The sequence below is a fragment of the Orycteropus afer genome, unplaced genomic scaffold (assembly GCF_000298275.1).
Source record: "Orycteropus afer afer isolate SDZICR_OR568_19922 unplaced genomic scaffold, OryAfe1.0 scaffold00079, whole genome shotgun sequence".
In the NCBI taxonomy this organism is placed as follows: domain Eukaryota; kingdom Metazoa; phylum Chordata; class Mammalia; order Tubulidentata; family Orycteropodidae; genus Orycteropus; species Orycteropus afer.
Window position 1 is genome coordinate 9,963,230 of NW_006921666.1, and position 27,008 is coordinate 9,990,237.

At 41.7% G+C, this 27,008-nt stretch overlaps 1 protein-coding gene across 1 annotated transcript in view; it reads left to right on the forward strand.

The window, feature by feature from the left end:
• DPF3 (double PHD fingers 3) overlaps nt 1–27,008 on the forward strand; it is a 340,339-nt gene that overhangs the window by 66,792 nt on the left and 246,539 nt on the right. The window contains 1 exon segment of the mRNA XM_042781015.1: nt 16,526–16,546. Within this exon segment, the coding sequence (XP_042636949.1) occupies nt 16,526–16,546 (21 nt within the window).

Below are 27,008 nucleotides of genomic sequence, written 5' to 3' on the forward strand. Positions count from 1 at the left end.
TGTGTGTGTGTGTGTGTGTGTGTGTATACACATCTTCCCCAGAGGATCTTTTACTCTTTTTGTACTTTTGTCATAGTGTCAAATGGCCTGAGGAGAGAGTTGACATGTGATAGGGCAGAAAAATAAGTTGCTAGAATCTTCTGTGGGAGATGATTTATTCTCTTGAAGTTACCAAATGGATGGAGAAGCCATGGGACTAGGTCAGCTGCGTCCTCCAAGAACTTGTTAATCTCCTCATCTGAGGCTTGAGGTGTGATCGTGGGTATTGTGGTACAGTGAGGATTAGTTCATCATACACCTTCTTCTCTTTGGTATGTTTTTGAGTCTCAGGCAAAGTTCAGTGCCAAAACCAAAGACTTGAGTTCTTGGCTCAGTGCCACCACTGACTGGCATACACTCCAGTGCTCTTGAACAAGTTCCTGCCCCTCTTTGAGCCTCAGTTTCCCTATCTATCAAATGAAGGCTTGGACCACCTGCTCTCTAAGGCCCCTCCTAGTACTCACGTTCTGTGACCCTGTGCTGGTCAGAAAAATGCAAACCTTTGGGAAATTATCAGAAGACACTTAATGTACTTGTGAGATGAACCCCAGAAATTTATTGTGACTGGGCCTCGGCCAGGACCATGTCTGGTTTATAGCAAGGAGTGTTTTTCCTTTTGTGAAAGCTGGCGGTGCTCTGCCCGCTGAGGCAGAAGGTGGGCTTCAGGGGAGGGCAGAGGCAGCAGCAGAACTCGGACCCTCTTGCTGGCAGTGAGTAATCAGCACACAGAGTTAGTGACTCAGAGGCTCCCAGCCTCTCCCACAGCTTTTCCTTTGAGGTTGCCTCCTTGTTTAATTCGTTGTATGCCTTGCTTCTCCACACTCCCTTTTATAGCCACTTTCGTTCAAGGATATTGCTACTACCTTTTCTGTTCCCATCCCACTGCAGGTTAAATATCTAAGAACCTAAAGATATTGACGAAATGAGTGACTTTAATGGATGGACCTATAAAATCTGGGTTGTTATAGGTGGAGGCAAGGGTTATTAAAAAAAACTCATGTAGTGACTATGGTATTAATACTGCTTGCTTGGAGGATTCCACAAAGTTCCTACCCACAGAACCCAGGGCAGGGATTATTCAAAGGTTTAATCCCTATGAGTTCTGGTAGAGAGAAAAGCACTTAGATGTGGTAGGGTTGAGGAAAGGAAGTGAGCAGAGCAGGGTGATTACGGGTTCATATATTTATTCAACAAATGTTGATTGAAAACTTACTATATTGCAAGATCCCTGTATCCATCAAGTCTTAAATTTGAGTCACTATCATTATTAAATGCCAGACACTGCGCTATGTGCTCATGAAATAATTAATAGTGTTAATAATTATCACCCACCCCCACCTCAACTTCACATATCAGGCATGTTGCTTAGCACATCACAGCTATTTCATTTAATACTCCCAATGACTTTGATGAAGTAGGTATTGTCCTCATTCTGCAGGTGAGGAAAGGGAGGCTTAGGGCAGACATTGAGTATGAGGCAAACTGGGATATGAGTTCAAGTGTGACTTCAAATTCCACACTCTTTATCTGTGTGCCTTTTGTTCCTAAAAGCTGGTTAAGGACTGATGCTAGTGATAAAGTTTTCATTGGCCCAAAATATAAGGGCAATATATATAACTCAACTTGTAATCAGGCTTGCTTGATTTCATTAAGTAGTTCTCAACCAGGGCCAATTTTGCCCCCAGGGGATGTTAGGAAATGTCTGGAGATATTTTTTGGTTGTTACAACTAGGGAGGTGCTACGGGGTGTGTACTGAGTAGTGGTCAAGGATATTGCTAAACATCCTGCAATGTTCAGGACAGATAACCCAGTGCTCAAGTGGCATGAAAACTGTTCTACATCCTACTTTGGTAACTATCAACTGGGGTCTTAAAAGCTTGCAAGTGGCCATCTAGATGTAACAATGGGTCTCTCCTCATCCAGAGCAAAAAAGAATGAAGAAAACCAAAGATACATGGAAACAATTAGTCCAAGGGACTAGTAGACCATGCGATCCTCAGCCTATATGACCATGAGACCAGAAGAACTAGATGGTGCCCAGCTACCATTGTCAACTCTCCTTGGAAAGGGATCAGTGCAGGAGATCCTGGATAGAGTAGGAGAACAATGTGAAACAAAACAAAATCATAAAAAAAAAAAAAAAAGGACCAGGTTTATTGGCCTGATAGAGCCTGGTGAGACCCCTGAGACTATGGCCCCTAATTACCCTTCAAGTCTGGAACTGAACTCACTCCTGTGGCTTCCAGCTAAGAAATAGACAGGCATATGGGGTGAACATTTGCATCAGGTAGATACACTCCTTGGAGTGATCAATCATAGGAGACCAGAAGGGCAGTGTTTGCACAGGGAGATAGCTCAGGGGGCAGGAATGCATAGGAAAGAAGGACACAGGGAAGAAGTAACTACAGGGAGGAAGTGGGAAGAGGGCTTTTACATTGTGGGGAATTGCAGTCATTGTCATGAAACAAAATGTGTATGAACTGCTGTATGGAAAATGAATTTGCTCTGTAAACTTTCACCCAAATCACCATAAAAAAAAAAAAAAAAAAAAAAAAAATTCAGCCCAAAGAGCCAATAGTGCTGATGTTGAGAAACTGATTTAATTCAAAGGATTATTCTTAATCTTAAAATGACATTTGTCTGATTTGTGACATATGTATTAAATGTCCTTTCTTATAAGAAACATTGTGACATTGTGTTAGTAGAGGCAGTTGGGTTTTAGAATGTCCTTAGTTGGCAAAATAAAAAACGTTGGGAAGACTCTGTTGATCCTTTGGTTAAAAATTTTCTAGCCTGTAAAATCCAAACCGTAGGAATTAATGTATGTGATGCAAACACTAATGTGCTCACTGTTAACTGAAAGACTGGAGGTTAGAGTCCACCCTGAGGTGTCTTGGAAGAAAGACCTGGTGATGTACTTCTGAGAAATAGCCTTTGAAAACCCTCTGGAGTACAGTTCTACCCTGGCACAGATGGAATTGCCACAAGTCAGAACTGACTTGACAGTTATTTTATTAGGAATTATAAAATACACTGTTTATTAGGGTTAAAGAAAGAAAGGGTCTCATGTTGCAGGTAGAGACTGCCCAACAAGTTCTTGGGAGTTCCTGGGGTTTGATTTAATAACAAACTTTGGCCACTTTTATGTGCCTAGCAGTGTGCTGGGCCCTATAGGAAGTCAAAGGGAATTTTTCCCTGAAGGGCTTGCAACATCAATAGGACAAAAAGTGAACATGCATAAAACAAGTGAGAAGGAAGGAAAGAGCCTTGTGAACAATGGCTAAGTTTGCTCACTTGTTGATGCTAACATTGCAAACCAAAGCGTTTCTAGAAAGAAATTTAGGTTCTTGGCTTGGTTCTACCATCAACTAAGTTATGTCACAAGGCAGTCAATTTCTGTACTTCTTGCTTTTTATTGGCTTCCTATCTTGGATGAGGGCCCCTCCAGCCCAAGTGAAAGAGTCTTCTCTGATATCTCCTGTATCACCTACCATCAGTGGGGCACCCATCTTGATTCTTTCTGGAAATGTCTCTAGGTTCTGTCCGGTATCTTCCTACTCCACTGTGTTCTCCATCCATAATCTTTCTAAAACATAAATCTGATCACATCCCCCCATATCTGCTTAAAACCCTCAGTGGTTTCCTCATTGCCCACAGGGTAAAGTCCAAGCTCCTTGGCAAGACATTCTTGGCTCAACAGTCAGAGCCCAGCCTATGTCTCCAGTCTCATTTCTTGTTCATTGCCCTTCACTGCCACTCACCTGGCAGTCTGGACATGCCAGACGGCTCACTTTTCTCTGAGTACCATTTGCTGACCCTTTCCTCTCTTTACCACCTGGCAAAATCCTACTGGTTTTTTAGTTGGTCTAAATCATCTTCTCTGGAAGCTGCCTTGACCTTGGAGACAGAGTTCATTTCCTCTCTGTCTCCACTCTGGACTGTGAACTCATTGAAGGCAGGGCTTGCTTCTGTGTTGCTCTCTCTTGTAAACTCAACACCCAGTATAGTGTTTGGCACATAGTAGGTGCTTGATCAACTGTTGTTTGCTGAGTAAAAGACAAATGGAAAAAAGAGGAAAATTTAAAATGGAGTTAATTATGTTCATCCTTTGTTACCACCCAAGGTTGTTTTGTGGCATAAATATGAGATAATATTTATTGAAGACCTTTGAATAATGCAAGGCTCTACACATGCAAAACAAGTATTTTCAAAAGCAGAGATTGTTAACCTTTGAACCATGGATAAAAAACCCATAACATTTCCTCTATCATGTTATAAACTTTAACAGTGCATGGACATGCACGCATGACCACACACACACACACACACACACACACACACACAAACACAGAGCATTCCTAAGAGTAAAGGGAATGGCTGATGGGTGCTGGGAGTTGTTATATGAAATAGAAAAATCCAGACGACCAGAGTTTTGGACATTTCAGCAAAATGATGCCTTGTTGGTGCAAGAAGCAAACGTGGCATGAATTGTGACTCAGTGGCCTGGACCTGTCCAAAGGCCTTTGGTGACAATACAGTCTTTCTCAGAGCTAAGGGTGAATGTAGACAGTGCAGTGGGTGGGAGGGAGGGGCTTGTTTTTCTTTCTCCTGTGTGCCCCATTTTCTTTCTTTTCTTTCTGATTCTTCCATTTTAAGAATATTGTCTGCCCCAACCACTCCAAAATGAATACATTACACAGAGGAAGAAAAAGTAAAGACATGGAAACAGACGCCTGAACTTGTGGTTTTTGAAAATATTATTGTAAAACCTTTATTATCAGAATCTGTGAATATATCTTTCCCCGGCACCACCTCCTAACCTGTGACTCCCTTGCAGATGGGCTCTTTTTTCTTTTTTTTTTTTTCAAATTTTTATTGTGATTTGGGTGAAAGTTTACAGAGCAAATTCATTTTCCATAGCAGTTCATGCTTTGTGACCTTTTGTTTAATGACATTGACTGCAATTCCCTACAATGTAACAGCTCTCTTCCCACTTCCTTCCCATAGTTACCTCTTCCCTGTGTCCTTCCCTCCCATACTCTCCCAGCCCCCCTCCCACCAGCTATCTACCTGTGCAAACATTGCCCTTCTGTTCTCTTGTGATTGGTCGCTCCAAGGAGCGCATCTACCTGATGAAAATGTTCACTTCATCTGCCTGTCTATTGTTTGGCTGGAAGCCACAGGAGGGAGTTCATTTCCAGACCTGAAGGATAATTAGGGGCCATAGTCTCAGGGGTCTCACCAGGCTCTATCAGACCAGCACACCTGGTCTTTTTTTTTTTTTTTTTAAATGATTTTGTGTTTTGTTACACATTGTTCTCCCACTCTATCCAGGATCTCCTGCACTGATGCCTTTCCGAGTGGTTGACAGTGGTAGCCGGGCACCATCTAGTTCTTCTGGTCTCATAGTCATATAGGCTGAGGATCGCATGGTCTACTAGTCCCTTGGACTAATTGTTTCCATGCATCTTTGGTTTTCTTCATTTTTTTTTGCTCTGGATGAGGAGAGACCCATTGTTACATCTAGATGGCTGCTTGCAAGCTTTTAAGACCCCAGTTGATAGTTACCAAAGTAGGATGTTTAATGTTTTTATGTAGTTTGCAATTGAGCTTGATGTCCCCTGAGACCATGGTCCAACTACTCCCTCCCTCAGTAGCTGGCTCTAGCAAGAAGCCACCATAGGCATGCCCCTTGTCAGCTGTACTATACACCCAGACATTCTTTTTTTTTTTAAAATTTTTTTTTTTTTTGTCTTAAGAGCTTGTTTTACATTCAACGTCATGCATACATTTAGTTTCATTCCCGATTTGCCATGTCCATCCCTAACCCAGTCTCCTCCCCTCTCTACCCTGCAACCCTCCCCCTGTGCCCCTCATAATTATGCACTCCTGTTTGTCCTGCATTTCCTCAGTTTGAATGTTGGTCCTTTGCTGTCCCATGGTCTATTGCTCTAAGGGATGTATTACCATTGAGTGTGTGGGTAAGGCATCTTGGGTGGAGTGGTCTGCGTGTACATCTTGTTAACTATTGGGCTGAGAGCCCACCCCTGGGGGTGAGTTTTATTCCAGGCACTGAATGTATTTCAGGGCCGTAGCATTGAGAGTCTCACCAGATTTCATCTCACCAGTAATTCTGGTCAGTATTGAGTTTTTAGATTTTGTTCCACATTTTCCCTCCCACTCTATCCATGATCTCTAGATTTGATCCTTTCCTGAGTGGTTGGCATTGGTAGCCAGGCACCATCTGGTTCTTCTGATTTCGAGGGCCATTGTGTCCTAGGGTTGATTGCTTCTAAATGCCCCCCCCCCTTTTGTGCATTCTTCTTCACTTCCGACGCTAGGAGACCATTAGCTGCATCTTAGATGGCTGCTTGAAAGCTTTTAAGACCCCAGTTGCTACTTACCAATGTAGGATGTGGAACAATGCTTTTATGTATTTTGTTGTGCCAATTGAGTCTGGTGTCCCCAGTACTATGGTCCTGAGGTAGTAGCTCCATTGGATCTCTCTTCCATAGTGTCGGGGTGTCTGTGAGGGATTACTCTGTGTCTGTCTTCTTTTGTTTCTGTAAGGACTGCAGGTATTTTGTATCACTGGTGTCTGTACAAGATTAGCCTAAACTGAGTCTATCCTTGGTCTAGAGTATACCTCTATTCACTGATGCCTGTCTGATCATCTCAGGTTTTTATGTGTTTATCTGTATAGCCTAGTGTTTGGTGTTAGTGGCATTGTGGTATTGTGGACACATTGGTTGGTTTTAGCATCTGTCGTCTATCTCTTATGTGCACAGTTCGGTGTCCTCTCATTTCCCAATGTTATTATGGTGGTCATATATCCTTCCCGTATATCCCTCCCCCTACCCATGACACCCAGACAGACTTACAGAACATACAGATATGCATGTAGAAACATTGTCTGCCAACCATATATGTGGTCATGGGCACATTTCCCCCTCATTATACACTTTACATGCTTTTATATCCTTTGCAGTTGCCTTGCACATTGCAGGTGTGTATGTATGAGTGAATTCACTGAGTAAGAACTAAGTTTACCTTGAGTTTTTAAGTCATTCTCGAGTCCATTCTTCTGTGCACTATGCTTCTCTCTTCTCTCTTACTTTTCCTATTTTCTGAGAAGGAGCCTTCCTCCTTTTACCCAGATCTGTATAGAGACAATTTTTGTTGACTCTCCCTCTCTGAGCATCCCTTATTGTCACCCCATAGATTTGATTCTCCTCCTGAGACCATGACCCATACGTCTGAATCTTAGGGTTGGATCCCTCTACTCCTCAGCCCATAGAGGTTGCTTTCTTGTGGAAAGGTGGGGAGGGAGTAGACAGGGTGCAGAGTGGAAGCCTAAAGCCTTAATTAATTGGTTAAACTTTGTTACAAAGGCTGGTCCTATTGTTTACAGGCCATTAAAAACCATTATCCTCTTCCTAGGCTGGGCAGACAGCAGCTAGCTGCTTTGATGCATGTCTTAGAGAGATAAGGAAAATTTATCCCTTGTTTTGACTTCAGAATTTCTTCTTGGTTTATTATTTGACACACTATTCAAGTTTCTCTTCAAATGTCCCTGAACTAAGACAGCATTTTCAAGTTGTTGGCAGGGGAGATTCAGATTAGAATCCTGTAATTTTGGAGTTGGAAGGGACTTGAGATAAATGACACTCTCTAATCTTCTCCCCTCTCTCTCCTGCCCCTGCCCTTCTTCCTCTCTTTTTCCTCCACAGCAGAGCAGTTCCTGGACATACCAGCTCCTCACATAATTTGTGCTTATTGATCCCTTTGCAGGGCAGGCTTTTCTCACGACCTTCAGCTAACCCTCCTACCTCTGTGACCATATCTTCTACCCTGCTGAGAAGACTTCCTAGAGTTCTCCCCTCAAACCAAATTGTTGTTGTTGTTAATTGCTGTAGAGTTGGCTCCAACTCATGGGGACCCCTTACACAACAGAATGAAGTGTTGTCTGATCCTGTGCCATTCATGATTGTCGGTCTCCTTGAACCCAGTGCTGGACCCACTGTGCGTTTTGAATCCTTCCAACCTGTGGAGCTCATCTTCTAGCTCTACATTCCACACCATTCTCTTGTGATCCATAGGGTTTTCATCGACTAATCTTGAAGTATATTACCCGGCCTTTTTTCCCCAAATAACTAGATTTTTTATTTCATTTCCCTAGAGTACTGTGTACATATCTTTCTGCAGTAGGTGTATTGAGGGTTCCCCGGAATGGCCTGGGGAGAGCCTTTAGGGGTACCACCCACATCCTGTATAATTGGTCACCCACAGGGGTCTTCATGAGGGTGTGGCTTCCCATCTGAGCAGGTATAGGTAGTAGGATTATAAACTGCATCCACTGTGCAATGGTCAGTTTTTTTATTTTTTAGTTTCTGCGTGTACAGTTTAGTAACATTGATTACGTTCTTTGAGTTGTGCAGCCATTCTCACCCTCCTTTTCTGAGTTGTTTCTCCCTCATTAACATAAACTCACTGCCCCCTAAAGTTCCTATGCAATTGTCAGGTTTCTGCCCAGTGATCCTGTGGGATGTGTTATGTCCTAGATAAAACCCTCAGTGGATAATGAATTTACTTTTAAGCTGATTGATTAAAAAGTGCTCTGGGACAGAAAGAGTGAGCAAGGTTGGCAGATATTAGACGTGCAAATACATGTGGAAGAAATGAATGAATGGTTGCAGGGATAAGGAAAGTCAGCCAGGGCCAGGACATTTCACATGGTTCTATGCATTCAGTTCATTAAGTACTGTGTGAGTGCCAGCTCTGTGCAAGGCATGGTGCTAGGGGGTCAAAAAGACTTGGTCCTTGACATTGAGAAGTTTACATTGAGGGAGAGTGAAGCAAATTATAACACGAGGCCACTAACTATTTGCTGTGGAGTGGATTCTGACTTATGACAACCCATGTGTGTCAGAGTAGAACTGTGTTCCATAAGCCTTTTAATGACTGAGTTTTCAGAGGTAGTTAGCCAGCTTTTTCATCAGAGGCATCTCTAGGAAGACTCAAACCTCCAACTTTTCTTTTAGCAGTTGACTGTGTTAACCATTTGCACCACCCAAGGAGTCTATGAGACAAGGCAGGAAAACATAAATGGAAATAGAGATAGAAGCATCTCATTGAAGGAGCATAAGGGGTGGTAGAGCATAAAGGGGATCAGGAGAGCTTTGTGGAGATGGTTTTTAAGGATTCCAATGAATGGGGAAGAGAGAGAGAGAGAAAGGAGATGCAGGCTGGTGAATGGTGAGTGCAAAAGTGTTGAGGCATGAATGTGCCCTTAGCTTGTCACAGAACACTTTGGCAGCTCCAGTCTAAAGCCACTTCTCTTTTCCAGCCAGAGTGACTCCAAATCCATCTCAGACAACACCAGTTCATCCCTGGAATTTTTTCCAGGCATCTGACCCTGCGGCAAGGCTCAGAAGTGAGCAACATTCCTTTTCTCCAGACTTTGCTGCTCTCAGTGTTGCTGGGTTCTGCCGTCATTGGGGGGTGTGCAGGACAAACAAGGATGCACTGGCATTGGTGAAAGCAGATAAGTTTCACTTTCTTGGATCCCTCAGCTTCCGTAGATGTTTCATTGACCCTGCCCCAGCCTTCTTCGTTGCCAGGATGCCCAGGACAAGAACCACCCCTTTCCCAGGCTTTGCTTATGGTGTTTTCCCTCCTAGAAAGGCTTCCTCCAATTTCTCTTTGACCAAATGCATCCACCCTTCCCCAGAGGCCCAGCTTCCCTACAACAAGATCAAAAATTAACAATACATCTCAGATTATTCCTTATCAGTAGATATATGTCTGTTATTTTGAGCAGACACATAGTACAGGTAGTCCCAGGGTTATGATGAATGAGATCCATTCTTAACTATGTCTTTAAGAATTTGTAGCTCATTTTCTGAGCTCCCAAAGCATATCTTCTGCTGAGGGTAAGACCAGATCAGCTTCTGTCTCTCTCTTATGATGCATGCCATGGGGTGACTGGCTGGTACGCAGATAGAATGGAACTTTCTAGTTCCCTGGTTTTATAACAAAGAAACAAATATCCAGGGTCAGTGTGATTTTCACATTAAAGAACACACACAAAAACTTGCTGTTTTTTCCATATTCTCAAGGTAACTGCTTAGTTACCTTCCAGGGAGTGGGAGGAAGACAAGAAAGAGAATTCTTAATCTTGAGGAATAGGATTGAGCGCAGAAATCTTGAAAATGGAAGATTCCCCTGGCTCCTCTCGATGGCAGCGCTTTAGCCCATATATAACTGTGGGCGAGCTTCCCTGCTCCGCACTTGCTTATCTCTGCCTCACATTCACAGACTCCCCAGCCCGGAGTCTCTCTGGATGTTGGCCAAGCCAGTTGGGAATGTGTAAGAGCTGAGATACGGGACCGGGGGAGTCTGCTATGTCCTTGCGTGCCTCTGTGAAGGTCTCTCTCCCCGCCTCCTTTTCCCCTTCTAGCCTTTTCTCTGGAATTGGGAGTTAATCTTTCTGGTCCCACCTCCCTAATCTTTGAAAGAAGGGAGACCCAGAGTCTATGTGTGCAGGTGGCTGTGCTAGTAATTATGGACACCCCTTGGAGAATGGGAGGGAGGTATTGGTGAGCAGATTTAGACCAAATGGCATTTAACTAGATGCGATTTTGAAACATTAGCTCCAGTGTCTTGTGAGCTTAAGACCTTGCCTACAAAATTCCCCCAGCTCACTTGTTTCATGACCTAAAATTTATTTATTCTTTAAAATGTTCTGTGTTACTTTTTGCCCTGGCAGAAATAGGGGTGAGAACAGGGATGGCTTTTTGGAAAGAGGGCTGATGGGAGCAAGTGTTGCTGGGAAATCAGGTGACGTCTTCATCAGGATCTGGAGCCTGGGCTGGAGGTGTGGAGGAAGCGGGGCAGCTAATGGAAGGCAGACGGAGCAGGGTCCTCTGTGACTGCTCTTGGTCTGGTATCACTGCTATTATGGGCACACAGCTGGGCACCCCTTCTGATCCCTGATTGTTTACAGAACTGCAGAACAGCTGTGTGATGTTAGCTTCCTTTTCGAAGATGTCTTGGGCACTGACAGCAAGGACAGTTTCAATTCCATAGACAGAAGCTGAGTCACTCGCTAGAGTAACCGGGGGTTCTCCGGTGGTCTTTTCTTTCAGTGCCTTTCACTCTGCACCATGGGATTCTGGATAAAGGCTTAGTTCCCTTTAGGTAGGTGGTGTAGTACTGATGCATGCAATTGGAATAAAGCCAGATGACTTTTGTTGTCTTACATTTTAAATTGTATGTGTGTGAAGCTTTTACCTTGTACTTCGTATGTAGGTAGGTACAGGAGTGGGGTTAGATGATCCGATGGTTATAGGACAAGCAAATGCAATGTTTCTTGGATGGTTAAAAATCTTTATCACTTTTTTTTTTTTGTTTGTTTGATTTCCTGTCAACCATCCTCCCCATCCTTCTTTTAAAGGAGGGGCTTGAGAAAGAACTGTACCTGGTAAAACTTGAAGTGCTATGAAGAATACACTAGGAGAGAAAAGTCAGCCTAAATCTCCCACCCCATTTAGTTCCCCCATCCTCAGACCCTTGTTCTCCAATAAAGAGGCAACTACTATTACCAGTTGATTTCCCTCTGTCTTTCTGGAGATGTTCTACGGACATAAATGTAGATGTATCCTTTTATTTTTTTTTCTCCCTTCAAACAGTTGCATTCCCAATGCCCTGTTCTACAACTTTAAAAAAATTAACAATACATCTGAGAGATTATTCCTTATCAGGAGATATATATCTGTCTTATTTTGAACAGATACATGGTACTGGTAGTCCCTGGCTTATGATGAATGAGATGCGTTCCTAACTATGTCTTTAAGAATTTGTAGGTAAGTTGGAACAGTTGCATATGGTTCTTATTTAGCCTTTTTTTTAGTGCAAGAAAAGGCTGGAAGCCTTTCGATGCTTAAAGGCTGATGTGCCGCAAGTCAAAGTGATTGTAATGAAGACTTTCATTAGGGATCGGGTCTTTGAATAAAGTTTCAGAGTGAGGGAAAATTTATATAACATTAAAGGGCAAGCAGGAGTTGTCCTTAAGTAGGACGTTGATAACCCCAGAGACTTCATTATGTGGCTTTACCATGATTTATTTACTTAATCTTTCTTGGTGGACATTAGGTGATTTGTAATCTTTGCTGCAATGAAAATATTTGTATGCACCTTTCTCTGTCCACAAGTGTAAGTCGGTCTATACATCTTATTCCTTCCTTAAGTTCTTATAAAGTACATTTAACAAACATTTATTAAATATTTCTCATGGACAAATATTTGTTATTTTCATCATATTTATATACTCATGTTTACTCAGCCCAATGACATGTCCAAGATTATTTCTTGCTGGTAGAAACCAAGTCAGTGATGAAAATTCTTGCAAGTACACCTCTTATTTTGGTTTTTCATCTTTGATTATTTCTTAGCATAGTTTGTAGAAGTGAGTCAAATAATCTGAAATTTGTTAAGGCTTTGGAAACTTATTACCAAATTAGTTGTATTCATTTTATTCTAGAAGTAGACCACCTTATCTTTCCACCAGCAGAGTACCACACTAGAATTATCATTTAAAAAATCTTTCTTAATTTGGTATATGAAATATGATATTTCATCATTTTAATTTTTTATTTAGTGTAGCTATTTTTATTTCCTCTTTGTGGATCATTTGTGTCCTTTGGCCATTTATCTATTAAGGTCTTATACTTTTATGTGAATTTATATGTGTTGTGTTGTCGTTATGTGCCATTGAGTAGAACCTGACTCATAGTGACCCCTCCTTGAGTTTCCGAGGCAGTATCACTATGGAAGTAGATTGCCCAACCTTCCTTCGAAGGAGTGGCTGGTGGGGTTGAACCGCCAACTTTCTGGTTAGCAGTCAAGTGCCTTAGGCATTATACTACCAGTAGTGAAGATATTAATTTGTCGTATATGTGACAGATTATTTTCACCCATTTAAAATCTAAAAAATTCTTTGTAAACCAAATTATTGTGTAATTGACATACAATAGAATGCATTCATTTTAAGTGTTTAGTTCAATGAGTTTTGACAAACGTAGTCACAACCACAATGGACTATTTCTATCATCCCCCAAATTTCCTTGTGCTTCTTTGTTGTCAACCCTACCTCTAACCCCAGGCAAACATTGATCTGCTTTCTGTCACTGTTAGTTAGTTTCGTTAGTTCTAAAATTTCATATAAATGGAATAGTATGAACTCTTTTGAATCTACCTTATTTTACTCATTAAAAAAATTTATCCATGTTCTGTATATTAGTTTGTTCCTTTTTATTTTTGAGAGTATACCATTGTATGAATATACTACAATTATTTATCCATTTACCTCTTGGTGGACATTTGGATTGTTTCCAGTGTTTGGCTATTATTTATAAGGCTTCTATGAACATTTGTGTATAAGTCTTTTTGTGGACTTTTCCCCCTCCATATCTCTTAGGTAAATACTTAGAAGTGAAATCGCTCAGTTATGTGGCAAGTGTATGCTTCTTTATAAGCAACTACCAAACTAATTTTCAAAGTGGTCGTACCATTTTACATTCACTAACGTGTAAGTGTTTTGGTAGCTATATGGTCTCACCAAACCTTGATATTGCCAGTCTTTTTAATTTTAGCTACTTTAGTGAGTGTAAGTGGGATCTCATTGTACTTTTAATTTGCATTTCTTCTATGACTGATGATGTTGAACATCTTTTCATGTGCTTAATGGACATTTATTTATTTTCTTTAGTGAAAGATCTGTTGAAATATTTGCCCATTTTTAAAGGTGTGCTGTTTGTCTGAATTTCTAGAATTCTTTATATATTCTAGGTACAGGTCTTATGTTGGAGCTCTGGTGGTGCAGTGTTAAGACATTTGACTGCTAACCAGAAGGTTGGTGGTTCAAACCCACTAGCATCTCTGTGGAAGGAAGATAGGGACATACAGTTCTATAAAGATTTACTGCCTCAGAAACCCAATGGGGGTTGCTGGGAGTCAGAATTGACTCAGTGGCAGTGAGTTTGGTTTTGTTTTGGTCCTGTGTTACATATATATACTATAGACACTTTCTTCCAGTCTATGGCTTGCCTATTCATCTTCTTTGTAGTGTTTTTTGAAAATAAGTTTTTAAAATTGGTGAATTCCAAATAATCTTTTTCCCTTCCCTTTTTTGGTTGTTGATTGTTATATCTTCAAGCTCTTTGTGTACCCCAGGGTCATGAAGATTTTTGCCTATATTTTCTTATTTTAGCTTTTACTTTAGTTCTATGATCCATTTGGACTTAATTTTTGTGTATGATGAAGTAAAGGTTGAGGATTGTTTTTTACCCATAATGGATATCCAGTTAAAATAAAATAAATAAATGTAACTATTATTCATTTGTATTATCCTCTGATTCATCCCATTGTTATTTAGCTTAGAATTTCACCTCCTATCAGCTATCAGAGAGATACCCACCTGTATAATCCACTGGATTTTCAAAATGTTATTTATTTTTGAAAAATTCTCAATTCTTTGATTCACTTGAAATAGGTTTCTGTTTATGTTGGGAGTTGAAGGTCTAATTTGATTCTCCTTTCCCATCAATAGGTAACTGAGTAGTGAGAAAGAGAGTTCCAGAAATGGGTCATAAAGGTGGAAAGGGGATAGTGCTTTTGAGAAATGGGGCCATTTAGCTTTCCTGGGGGTGGAGGAGTTGTGGGAGAGAAGTTGGAGAGGGTAGTTGGGGCAGCCAGTGGTGGACTCCTGGGCTTGGTTCCCTGGGGAAGTGTGAGCTACTAAGAGATGTGATGCTTGATCATCATGTAGGTTGGTTCTGATTAGGGAGACACCAGAAGGTTGGGTACTGAGAGTGAAAGATGAGGCAATTTCTAGCTTTAAAGAGGGGCTGATTGTGGAGAGATTGGCAATGAGGTGTAGTGGAATGGGATTGAAAAGAGTTAATGATTGACCTTGAGATTGAAGTGAAACTGTTGGGTCATAGTTCTTCACTGCTTTAAATGGCTTCCAGGAAGATAAAGTTTAAAAGGAATTAAAATTATTCATGTTTGGAGAAAATTTGTGATACCCTTTGAGAGTATAATCAGAACGGTTCCTTATATTTTATATATTTTGTGCTGTACTTTGAAGTTTCCAAAGTGCTTTACATATTACTTAAGGAGCTCTGGTGGTGTAGGACTTAAGGGATTTGGCTGCTAACCAAAAGATTAGTGGTTCAAACTCACCAGCTACTACGTGGAAGAAAGATGAGGCAGTCTGCTTCTATAAAGATTGACAGTCTCGGAAACTCAACTGGGGTTGCTATGAGTTGGAATTGACTCGATGGCAATGAATTTTTTTTTTTTCTTTACATATTACTTGTTTTGTTTTGTTTCATTTGTACCTAGGTGTGGTAGCATTGTAGACATCACCCCATTTGCTCTTTTGCAGCTATGTTAGGAGGTTTGCCCAAGTTCTATTTGCTGAGATAATAGGCACTTGTGGTGTGGGGGGAAAGCCAGGAGTAGATTCTGATCTTGGTCCTCTTTCCACTCCTGTGAGTGTGGCCAGTCTGCTTCTACCTTCAATACCTCAGCTTTCATATTTGTCCAATGAGGATGATAATACCTGCACTAGCAGCCTCCCACAATGGGGAAGGCCGAAGAAAATAACCTAAGTGACAGAGTGCTGAGAAATATAAAACAAGATGCAAATATCAACTCCTATTAGGGTGATAATTTCACCAAACTGGGACTGGGAATAGGCTAGTTCCAGAATGGAGAGGTGGAGAGAGCCAGGCTCATGCCTGGCCCCACAGGCTGAAGTGCCGGTGGGGTGTACAGAGGTAGAAGCAGCCTTTTGCAGAGTGGGGCAGGAGTTCAAGGCTCTGAGATGAGCCCAAGGCCTCCAAGGTCAAGATGGAGAAGTCCAAGAGCTCACATGTACTGGGAAAAACTCTGGAGGCCCTAGTTTTGAACATCATTTTTATCATTTACTGCACCTAGGGTGAGATACTTAATCTTTCAGAATCTCAGCTTCCTTATCCATGAAACATCACATGATAAGGAAATACTGAACTATTTATGTTGTTGTTGTTAGGTGTCAATGAGTTGGTTTTGACTCATGGTGACCCTACATACAACAGAACCAAACACTGCCTGGTCCTGTGTCATCCTCACAGTCATTGCCATGCTTGAGCCCTCATCACAGCCACTGCGTCAATCCATCTTATTGAGGGTCTTCCCCTTTTTTGCTGACCTTCTACTATACCAATCTTGACATCCTTCTCCAGGGACTGGTCCCACCTGACAGCACGACCAAAGTCTGAGAGACGAATTCTGGCCATTCTTGCCTCTAAGGAACATTCTGGCTGTACTCCTCCAAGATAGATTTGTTTGTTCTTCTAGTAGACCACGGTGCATTCAGTGTTTCTTCAATACCACAATTCAAATATGTGAATTCTTCTGCAGTCTTCCTTATTCATTGTCCATCTTTCACATGTGTATGAGGTGATTGAAAATACCATGCCTTGGGTCGGGTGCACCTTACTCTTCAAAGTGACATCTTTGCTCTTTAGCACTTTAAATAGGTCTTTTGCAGCAGATTTGCCCAATGCAATACAGCATTTTATGTCTTGACTGTTGCTTCCTTGGGTGTTGGCTTATACTCTTTGTATTCTATCTAAAAGTCTTTGGTTAACCCAAGACTCATAAAGTTTTCTTCCAAAACTTTATAGTTTAACTCTTATGTTTAGTTCTATGATCCATTTTGAGTTACTTTTTATGTATGGTATAAGGTAAAGGCTAAGCCTTTGACTGGTTTTGGAATCAGGGTCTTGCTGATCTCTTCAAATGAGCTGGCATTATACTGGGTTCTGCAGGGAATATAAAGGTAAGATCCAACCCCTATCCTATAATTACTTCCAGTCAGAAAGAGGATCTCTCTCTCTCCCAAGTATGATAAAGGCAGAGTTTGATGAGCTCTGTTAAGAGAAATACTTATAAATTGTTTGCATTTCAATAAGGGAGAAACTACGGGGAACCTTAGAAAAGGCTTCATGAAGGAGATGATGCTGAAGAAGGACGTTAGTAGGGCTGCACCATTGCACAACTCCAGGGGGCACCATTCAAATGACAGTGTATGTCATTCCCTTCAGGGAACATAGAACAGAACATGGATGGTGCCCCACTGGAGTTGTGGTCCTTCATTATTAAACTCCTATTGATCTGTATCTTAGCAACCCCCTCCCTCCCAATAGGGTGGCAAAGGATCCCGAAGAGGAAGGTGGGGAAGGAGAGGAGGTGGCCCTCCTGGGAGTGCTCTCCATTCCCTGGTATGCTTTCCCCTCAGCATCCTGCTTACACTATTGCATTTATTCCTCTTAACAACTCTGCAATAGCAGCTTCGTTATTTCCATTTTCACAGATTAAAAAATGAGAGTCAAAAGTTAAACGCCTTGCCTAGGGTCAGCTGTCAGTGAGTGGAGACGCTGGGGTTGAGTCCCAGCTGCTGCTCCTTGCTGCTCCTGAGTGCAAAAAACCCTTCATTTCTGAGGAAGGTGGGTGCATAGACAGGTAAGGAGTGAATGACGGGGGAGATCAGGACTCCATGTTTGTGAGTGAATTTGTTCTGATTTAGCAAAAACATTCTGTGTCATGGGCTGGGGTGTGCTTGCCTGGCTATGTGGTCAGGCTTTGTAAATCTTCCAAAGATCCTTTGGCTAGAGGGACTTTAAAAGCTGCAAGCTCTCAGCAGTTTCTATCAGATGGGATTTTTTTTCCCCCAGATTGAATCCTGTTAGGGTTTTACTGGCTTATCTGTTCCCAGAATGACCCTAGTTTCCTTACCTGGGCAGCCCTGCTCTGTCAATCATATTACTTCCTGTCACCAAATGGCTTCCCTGGAAAAATTTGTCACTAGCCCTATTTCTTAGACCCCAAGCTCCTTTCCCACCTTTAGTTTCTCAAAACCTTCTGGTTTCTCCAAGAAATGTGGAGTCGAGCACTTCAGGGATGAAAGAATCCCAGGACTTCATTTTGATCCTCGATTTGGGTGTCTGCTCCCCTCCTGGCCTCATATTTTTAAGTCTTTTCAAAAGGTCTCCTGAGAAACAAGGGCATGTGGAGGAGCTGGTGCTGTGAGGAGGGTGAGTGTGTCTGGAAAGCCTAAGGGTATGAAAGTCGCCATTGTCCTTCACACTCTTCCCGCTCCGCTGAGTCCCCCATCCACCCTGAAAGTGCCCTGATCCTCAGACCCCTCTCAGGGTGTCTTGCCTGCTTGCCGCTGGGCATTTGGTTTCTTGTCCCTTGTTTGGTCACTGTGGGTCCTGTCTCTGCCAAGTCAGAGGCAAACAGAGATAGGGCCAGCCCTAGCTGCCCAGCCTCCCAGCCAGCACTCTACACTGTTCTGTGTCAGCAGAAAGAGTATTTGCCATAACTCGCCTTTAGAGAGCCTTCTGCCCCACAGCCCATGAGCTTGCCTCTCTGGCCCACAAGGCCCCTGGTGGGGCCCTGCTGAGCCCTGCCCTCCATGCCGAGCGCCCTCTCTTCAGGCCACCCTCGCTGCCAGCCTGCAGTGCTCCAGGAATCCTGAAATGCAGTCCCGTTGCCTCTCGATGACTTCATGGGAAGTGTTCTGGGTTGGTTCTGCTTGCCTCCACCTCCTTCCCAAACTTGCCAAGGATGACGCCTGCAAGCCCCTCCCAGCTCCCAAAATACCAGCTCTGCCTCCTGGCCCTGCCAGAAAATGCTTAGCACATTAGCGGGTTTAGCTGCCACAGTTGCAGTCACTTAGGAGGCTGCAGAGGCACATAGATTTCATTCTGGAATTCTTTCCAGCTCCTCATTATTTTGACGACACTGGGTAGCACCATCACGAGGCACCTGGCCTGCCCATGAGATAGAAGTAGGGAACCTGGGGATGGGGTAGGTGGAAGGCAAGGAGGGTGGTGGGAGCAGTAGCAGAGTGAAGGACCTTGACCGGAGGGTGGGTCCCATCAGTCTCCTATTCTGCTGGGACTGCATTTGTCTTTTGTAAGCCTACCTGGCTGGCCTCCCTTCTTGCCTTCTGGTACTTACTTGGAATGGATCTTGGATCCTAACAATTTATTTCCACAGTTGCTTCATAATGCAGCAGTTTCTGCTTACAGGAGGCAGGAGGCTCCAAGATACCAAAGAGGCAACAAGATGGAGTGAAAGAACAAGCACCCTAAACATAGCTTTGGACTCAGAGGGTTTTGCTGCTGTTGCTTCTCTGTTTAGTAGTTGGGTGGGCTAGAGCAAGTCACTAGTTCTCCAAAACTCAGCGTTCTTATCTGCAGAATGGGAATAACATGACTTGCCCTTCTTACCTCAATAGGTTGGGGTGGTCTAAAAACCAAAACCAAAACCTGTTGCTGTCAAGTTGATTCTGACTCATAGTGACTCCATATGCATCAGAGCAGAACTACTCTATAGGGTTGTTTATTTTTCTTACTTTTATTGTGGTGAAAACATACACAACAAGACAATTACCAACATAACTTCTACATTTACAGCTCAGGGACATAGATGACATTTTTTATGTTGTGCTACCATTATTGTGACCCTTTTCTAAAATATTTCACCACCTATTAGCATAAACTAAATGCCCTGCAAATAAAAGCTTCCCCTTTTCTCCCTCCGTCCTACTCCTGGTAACCAAATAATCTTTGATATATGCATGTGTGTTTGTGTATGTGTATACATACATACATACTTGGAGTTCTGGTGATCTAGTGCCTAAGGCATTAGACTACTAACCAGAAGGCTGGTGGTTCAAACCTACCAGCCACTTCTCGGAAGGAAGGTTGGGCAATCTACTTCCATAGTGATACCACCTTGGAAACCCAAGGAGGAGTCACTATGAGTTGGAACTGACTCCATGGCAGTGAGTTTGGTTTATATATATATGTGTGTGTATGGATACACCCCCCCCCAACTCCAACCTATCTAGGAATTCTCCCTCTCCTCCCTTCCCCTCTCATCCCTGGTAACCAACAAGGAAACTTTCCTTCCATATATAAACCTTTCCTTGACTTTTGGTTACTTTGTGCTGCTCTAACAGAAAATACCACAAATGGGATGGCTTTAATAAACAGGAGTTTATTCTCTTACAGTTTTGGAGGATAGAAGTCCAAGTTCAAAGTGCCATGCTCTAGGGGCAGGGTGAAAGCCCCTCAACCTTGGACTTCAGCTCTGCCTCTTGATCCCAGCCCATTGAAGCTGGAGGCTTTCTTCACTCAGGCAGCTGCTGGCTGCTGAGGCTGACAAACCCAAGGTCAACAAGTAAAAAGGCACAGGCGATATTACTAAACCACACAGCAGGCCACTGATTCAAGTCCATGAAGAGTCCCAAGATCAGCAGACAGCATGGCAGGCTGCTGAATAATGACTTGCCTACATGCAGGATTCAAGTGTGCCAAAAGCTAGACACCTTCCTCAAAGTTGCTGCTTATATACTGGAAGCAGACCACAGCCCTAAAACAGTTACTCAGCTGCTCCAGTAGATTCCAACATGGAGTTGATTACCAATCTCACCATGGGGAATAACTACATCCTGCTGCCGAGCCACCAAAAACCAGGCCCAGCCAAGTTGACATATAACCTTAACTATCACAGCTTTTCACATTAGTGAACTAATACAGTATTTGTCCTGCGATTGACTTATTTCACTCAGCAGAACATCCTCAAAGTTCATCCATGTTATGTGATGTTTTGCAGATTCTACATTATTCTTTAGTGTTGCATAGTATTCCATTGTATGTATGTACCACAGTTTGGTTATCCATTTCTCTCCCGATGGACACTTAGATTGTTTCCATCTCTTTGCTCTTCTGAATAGTGCAGTGGTGAACACAGATGTGCATATTTCTATTCATGTCCTGGCTTTTACTTCTTTAGGATATGTACCTAGTAATGGAATTGCTGGATCAAATGGTATTTCTGTTTCCAACTTTTTAAGGAATTGCCATCCCGATTTCCACAGTGGTTGTATTATTTTAAAGTCCCATCAGCAGTGTATGAGAGTTGCAGTCTCTCCACATCCTTGCCAGTATTTGTTATGGTGAACATTTCTTCACATATTTGTCGACCGACTGAATAACTTTTTGGGTGAAGTGTCTGTTTATGTCTTCTGCCCATTTTTTAATTGGGTTGTCTTTTTTATGTCGAGGTGTTGGAGTTTTCTATAAATTTTAGAGATAAGTTCTTTGCCAGATATGTCATTGCTGAATATTTTCTCCCAATCTGTAGGCTCTCTTTTCTACTCTTTTGGAGAAGTCTTTTGATGCACATAAGAATTTAATTTTTAGAAAGTTCTAATAATTTAGTTTATCTTCTACTGTTTGTACATTTTGGGTTATGCTTGATAGTCTATTTATGCCATAAATTAGAGCCCCTAAGTTTTCCCCTATTTTTCCTTTGATGACCTTTAGAGTTTTAGGTTTCACATTTAAGTCTTTGATCCACCTGGAGTTAGTTTTTGTGTATGGTGTGAGGTATGGATCTTGTTTCATTTTTCTGTAAATAATTACCCAGTTTTTCCAAAACCATTTGTTAAAGAGACTATTTCTTCCCCATTTAATAGGATTCAGCCCTTTGTCAAAGGTCACCTGACCATAGGAGGATGGATCTATTTCTGGGTTCTCAATTCCGTTCCACCTGTCTATGTGTCTGTTGTTGTACCAGTACGAAGCGGTTTTGACTACTGTTGTTGTGTATGTTAAGATCTGGGAGTGTGAGACCTCCCACTTTGTTCTTCTTCAGTAGTGCTTTGCTTATCTGAGATCTCTTTCCTTTCCATATAAAATTAGTTGTTTTTCCATGTCTTGAAATAATGTTGATAGAATCTGGATTGGGATTGCATTGAATGCATAGATTGCTTTAGGTAGTATTGACATTTTCACAATGTACAATCTTCCTATCCATGAGTGTGGTATGTTCTTCCATTTATGTAGCTCTCTTACGGTTTCTTGAAGTAGTGTTTTGTAGTTTTCTTTGTACAGGTCTTTTGTGTCCCTGTTAAGATTTATTCCCAAGTATTGTATGTTTTTGGTTGCTACTATAAATGACTTTGATTACCTTATGTTCATTTCAAAGATCTCTTTGCTGGTGTACAGGTATGCAAAAGATTTGTGTATGTTGGTCTTGTATCCTGCCACTGTGATAAATCTTTCAGCAAATTCCAGTTGTTTTGTTGTTGAGTCTCTTGGATTTTCTATGTATAAGCTCATATCATCAGCAAATAATGATGGTTTTACTTCTTCCTAACCAATTTGAATGCCTTTGATTTCCCTTTCTTGCCTTATTGCCCTGGCTAGGATTTCCAATACAATGCTGAATAGAGGTGAAGATAGAGGACATCCTTGTCTGGTTCCTATTTGTAAGTGGAACGGTTTCAGTCTCTCTCCATTGAGATTAATGTTTCTTATTTCTGTTGGTTCTGTTGTGCTATCACCCATTTCATTTCTTTCTTTCTTTTTTTTAAAAATGCATTTTATTGAAATATAATTTATATTCAGTGAAATACACAAAACTAAAGTGACATGGGTCAATGCATTTTTTCTTTTTCAGTGTTCCATCTCCTCCTCTCCCACCCCTGGCAACCAACAAAGAAAGTTTCCCTCCATATATAAACCTTTCCTTGACCCTCCACAACAACAAACTAATACAATATTTATCCTTCTGTGATTGACTTATTTCACTCAGCATAATGTCCTCCAAGTTCATCCATGTTATGTGGTATTTTGCAGATGCTACGTTGTTCTTTAGTGCTGCATAGCATTCCATTGTGTGTATGTACCATAGTTTGGTCATCCACTTTTCCACGGATGAGCATGTAGGTTGTTTCCATCTTTTTGCTATTGTAAATAGTGCTGGGATGAACATGGGTGTGCATATATCTGTTCCTATCCTGGCTCTTACCTCTCTAGGGTATATAACTAGTAATTGAATTGCTGGGTCAAATGGTATCTCCAGTTCCATCTTTCTAAGGAATCATCATATTGCTTTCCACAGTGGTTGTATCACTTCACAGTCCCACCAGCAGTGTATGAGAATCCCAATCTCTCCACATTTCCACTAGCATTCGTTACTTTCTGTCTCGCTGAACCTTGCCATCAGTGCTGGGGTGAGACGGTATCCCATTTTTGTTTTGATTTGCATCTCTCTGATGGCCAATGATCATGAACACCTCTTCATGTGTTAGCTGGCCACCTGAATATCCTCCTTGGTGAAGGGTCTATTCATGTCTTCTGCCCATTTTTCAATTGGATTGTCAATTCCTTTGCTGTTGAGGCATTGGAGTTTTCTATAAGTCTTAGAGAAAAGTCCCTTACCAGATATGTAATTATCAGCCAATGTGAATTTGTTGCTGCCATTTTTGTTATTTGCTTTTTCATGGTGTCGATTTCTTTGTTCCATATAACTTTCTATGCTGAGTGCGTTTTGTTTATGGATTGTGTTATCACTTCCTTCATTGCTATTATTTTGTTGTTGTTATGTGCCATCCACTTGGACCCAACCCACAGCGGCCCCTCCTTGGGTTTCCGAGGCGGTATCACTGTGGAAGTAGATTTGCTAAATATTTGTGCTGGTCCTCTTTTTTATTTTGATGTGAAGGTTTATCATTTTTCTTTGAGGTTACCCTGTGATTTATAGTTTTCTTCCTAAGTTTAGAACAGTCTGTTCTATCTTGTAGTTGTCTTGATCTCACCATCTAGAAGTTCTGTAACTACACAGTCTTTTTCCAATTTTTGGTTTGTAGTTGTTCTCATCTGTCAATTGATGTCTCTGGTTCCCTGTTTACAATCTTGTAGGCTTTTTTACTTTGGATACTTCCATAGCTGGCTTGGTTTCTGGGTTATATCATCATGTGTGTTAATGGTCAGTTGTTGTTGGCTATTGTTGCTTCTCTGTCCAAAGGGCTCCCTTTTGCATCTCTTGTAAGGTTGGTCTGGTTTTAATAAATTAATTCCCTTAATTTCTGCTTATCTGGAAATGTCCTAATTTCACCATCATATTTAGGGACAGTTTTGCTGGGTACATAATTTTTGGTTGGAAATTTTTCTCTTTCAGGATTTTATATATACCATCCCACTGCCTTCTCACCTGCATGGTTTCAGTCAATAAATCTGAGCTTAGTCTTATTGGTTGCCCCTTGTAGGTAACTTTTAGTTTTCCCTGTGCTGCTCTCATGATTCTTTGTCTTTGGTTTTGGTGAATTTGATGATATGTGTGAGTGATTTTCTTTTGGGGTCTATCCTGTTTGGGGTTCATTGGACTTCCTGAATGGATATATTCTCATCTTTCATCATATGAAAAAAATTCTCTTCCAACAAATCTTCAACAATTTTCTCTGTGGTTTTATTTGTCTCTTCCTGTTCTGGAATTCTGATTACACATAGGTTATTCCTTTTGATGGTATCCCACATGAACCTTAGGCTTTCTTCATTTTATTTTGATTGTTTTTCTGATTGATCCCTTTCCAAAGAATTATTCAGGTATTTGCGTTAAATCTCACTAATTCTGTCTTCCATTCATTCAATTCTATTCCTTTTCCCGTTCAATGTCTTATCTCTCTCTGAAAATTTAGTATTAATCTTTTGCATTTCTATGTGTAGATTTTGTATCATTTCTAATTTCTCATTTATTTTGCCATTTTGTTCTACTGTAGTCTTTCAAAATTGTTCTAGGGTCTTCTTTGTGTTTTCCTCAATTTTGTCAGTGTTTTCCTAGATCTTCCTCTTAATTCATTGAAGATACATAAATATAATTCTTTTGAATTCCTTATCAGGGAGCTCCAATGCTGCATCTTCCTCAGGGGGATGTGTTTTGGGTCTGTCTCTTGGTCCCTTGTTTCTCCTGCTTTATCTTGCTTCTTTGTGTGCACTGTGATGCTCTGTGGTCTCCAAGGCATTATGACGTTTCTGTGTTTATATATAATTGGTGATTGTACGTTGGAGTGACTTGCCTATGATTTTTGTTTTCTTTGTATGTTATCTATGTAAGCAGGGTACTACGTGCTCCTCTATTCACTAGTTGACAGCACTTATACACTCACTACCTGTCTCCTTTCTCATTGTCAGCATCTCATGTGTCCCTGCTGACCTTGGCAAACAGCCTATTCTTAGGTCCCTGGAATCCAAATGAGAATGCTGTCACTTTACAATCCAAAATGGCTGCCACTTGTAAAGATTCAAAATGGCTGCACCCTCAGTCACTTTAAATATCCAAAATGGCTTTCACGTATAATCAATCAAAATGGCTGTGCCCTCCGGACAGCGGAAAGTCCATAGCTCAGGTTGTCTCCCTCCTTGCTGTTTCCCTTCCTAGTCATAGGCCACCAGCACAGTTGTCCCTGCAGCACTTGGTGACCAGGGCTTGTCTTTAGGTCAGTTCTCAGGTCCCATCACCACTTGGAACTATTCAGGCTGTTGGTCCTATCAGAGTAGCTGACAGTCCATGCTCTGACCATCTCTGTATTTGCTGTTTTTGTTCAGGTTTTTTCCACTAGTTGGTGCCTAATCCACTTCTGTATAGTTCCTTTCAAAGCTCAGGACTCCAGGATTATCTTCTGTATCTCTGTCAATTGGTTTCTCTTTTCTTTGTTGTAGAAGGTCTGTGTCACTTGTCTGCCTATTCCTCCATTTTACTGGCCCCATTTCATTTCTCATTTGTGTTATTTGCATCTTCTCTTTTTCCTGTCTTAAGTTTGCCAGTGGTTTGTTGATTTTATTAATTTTTTCAAAGAAGCAACTTCTAGTCATTGAAATTTTCTATTGTCCTTCTACTTTCTGTTTCATTTATTTCTGCTCAGATCTTTATTATTTCTTTTCTTCTAGTGACTGTAGCCTTTTTTTTTTTTTTTTTTAAATTGTGCTTTGGGTGAAAGTTTACAGAGCAAATTCACTTTCCATATATCAGTTCACATACACTTTGTCTCATGACATTGACTACAGTTTACCACAATGCAACGGCTCCCCTCCCACTTCTCCCTATAGTTACCTCTTCCCTGTATCATTCCCTCCATGCACTCCTGCCCCCTGAGCTATGTCCCTGTGCATACACAGCCCTTCTATTCTTCCATGATGGTTCTCTACAAGGAGTGTATCTACCTTATGTAAATGTTCAGCTCATATGCCTATGTTTTGTTTGACTGGAAGCCACAGGTGTGGGTTCAATTCCAGACCTGAAGGGAAGCTAGGGGCCATGGTCTCTATGGTTCCATCAGGTTCTATCAGACCAGCAAACCTTGTCCTTTTTTTTCCCAAATGATTTTGAGTTTTGTTCCACATTGTTCTCTCACTCTCTCCAGGATTTCCTACATATATCCCCCTTTGAGTGGTTGACAGTGGTAGCCAGGCACCATCTAGTTCTTCTGGTCTCATAGTCATATATGCTGAGGACTGCATGGTGTACCAGTTGTTTGGACTAATCGTTTCCATGAATTTTTTTTTTTTTTCATTCTTCTTTGCTCTGGATGAGGAGAGACTCATTGTGGCATCTAGATGGCTGCTTGCAAGCTTTTAAGATCCCAGTTGCTACTCGCCAAAATTGGAGGTGGAATGATGTTTAGTGTAGTATGTTATGCCAATTGAGCTTGATGTCCCCTTGGACTATGGTCCCAAGCCCACAGGTCCAACTACTCACTTCCTCTGGGTAGCTGGCTGTGGCCAAGAAGTGACTACAACCATGTCCTTTGTCAGCTCTACTATACACCTAGGAATTTTTACAGAACATAGCAATACACTTGTAGAAACATTGTCTGCTAACCCTATACATGGTCTTGGGCACATTCCCCCCTGCATAGACTTACCTAATAGCATTAATTTAGGAGCCCTAATTTATGGCAGTAAGGAGCTCTGGTAGCATAGTGGCTAAGGCACTTGACTGCTAACCAGAAGGCTGGCGGTTCAAACCCACCAGCCACTCCTCGGAAGGAAGGTTGGGCAAT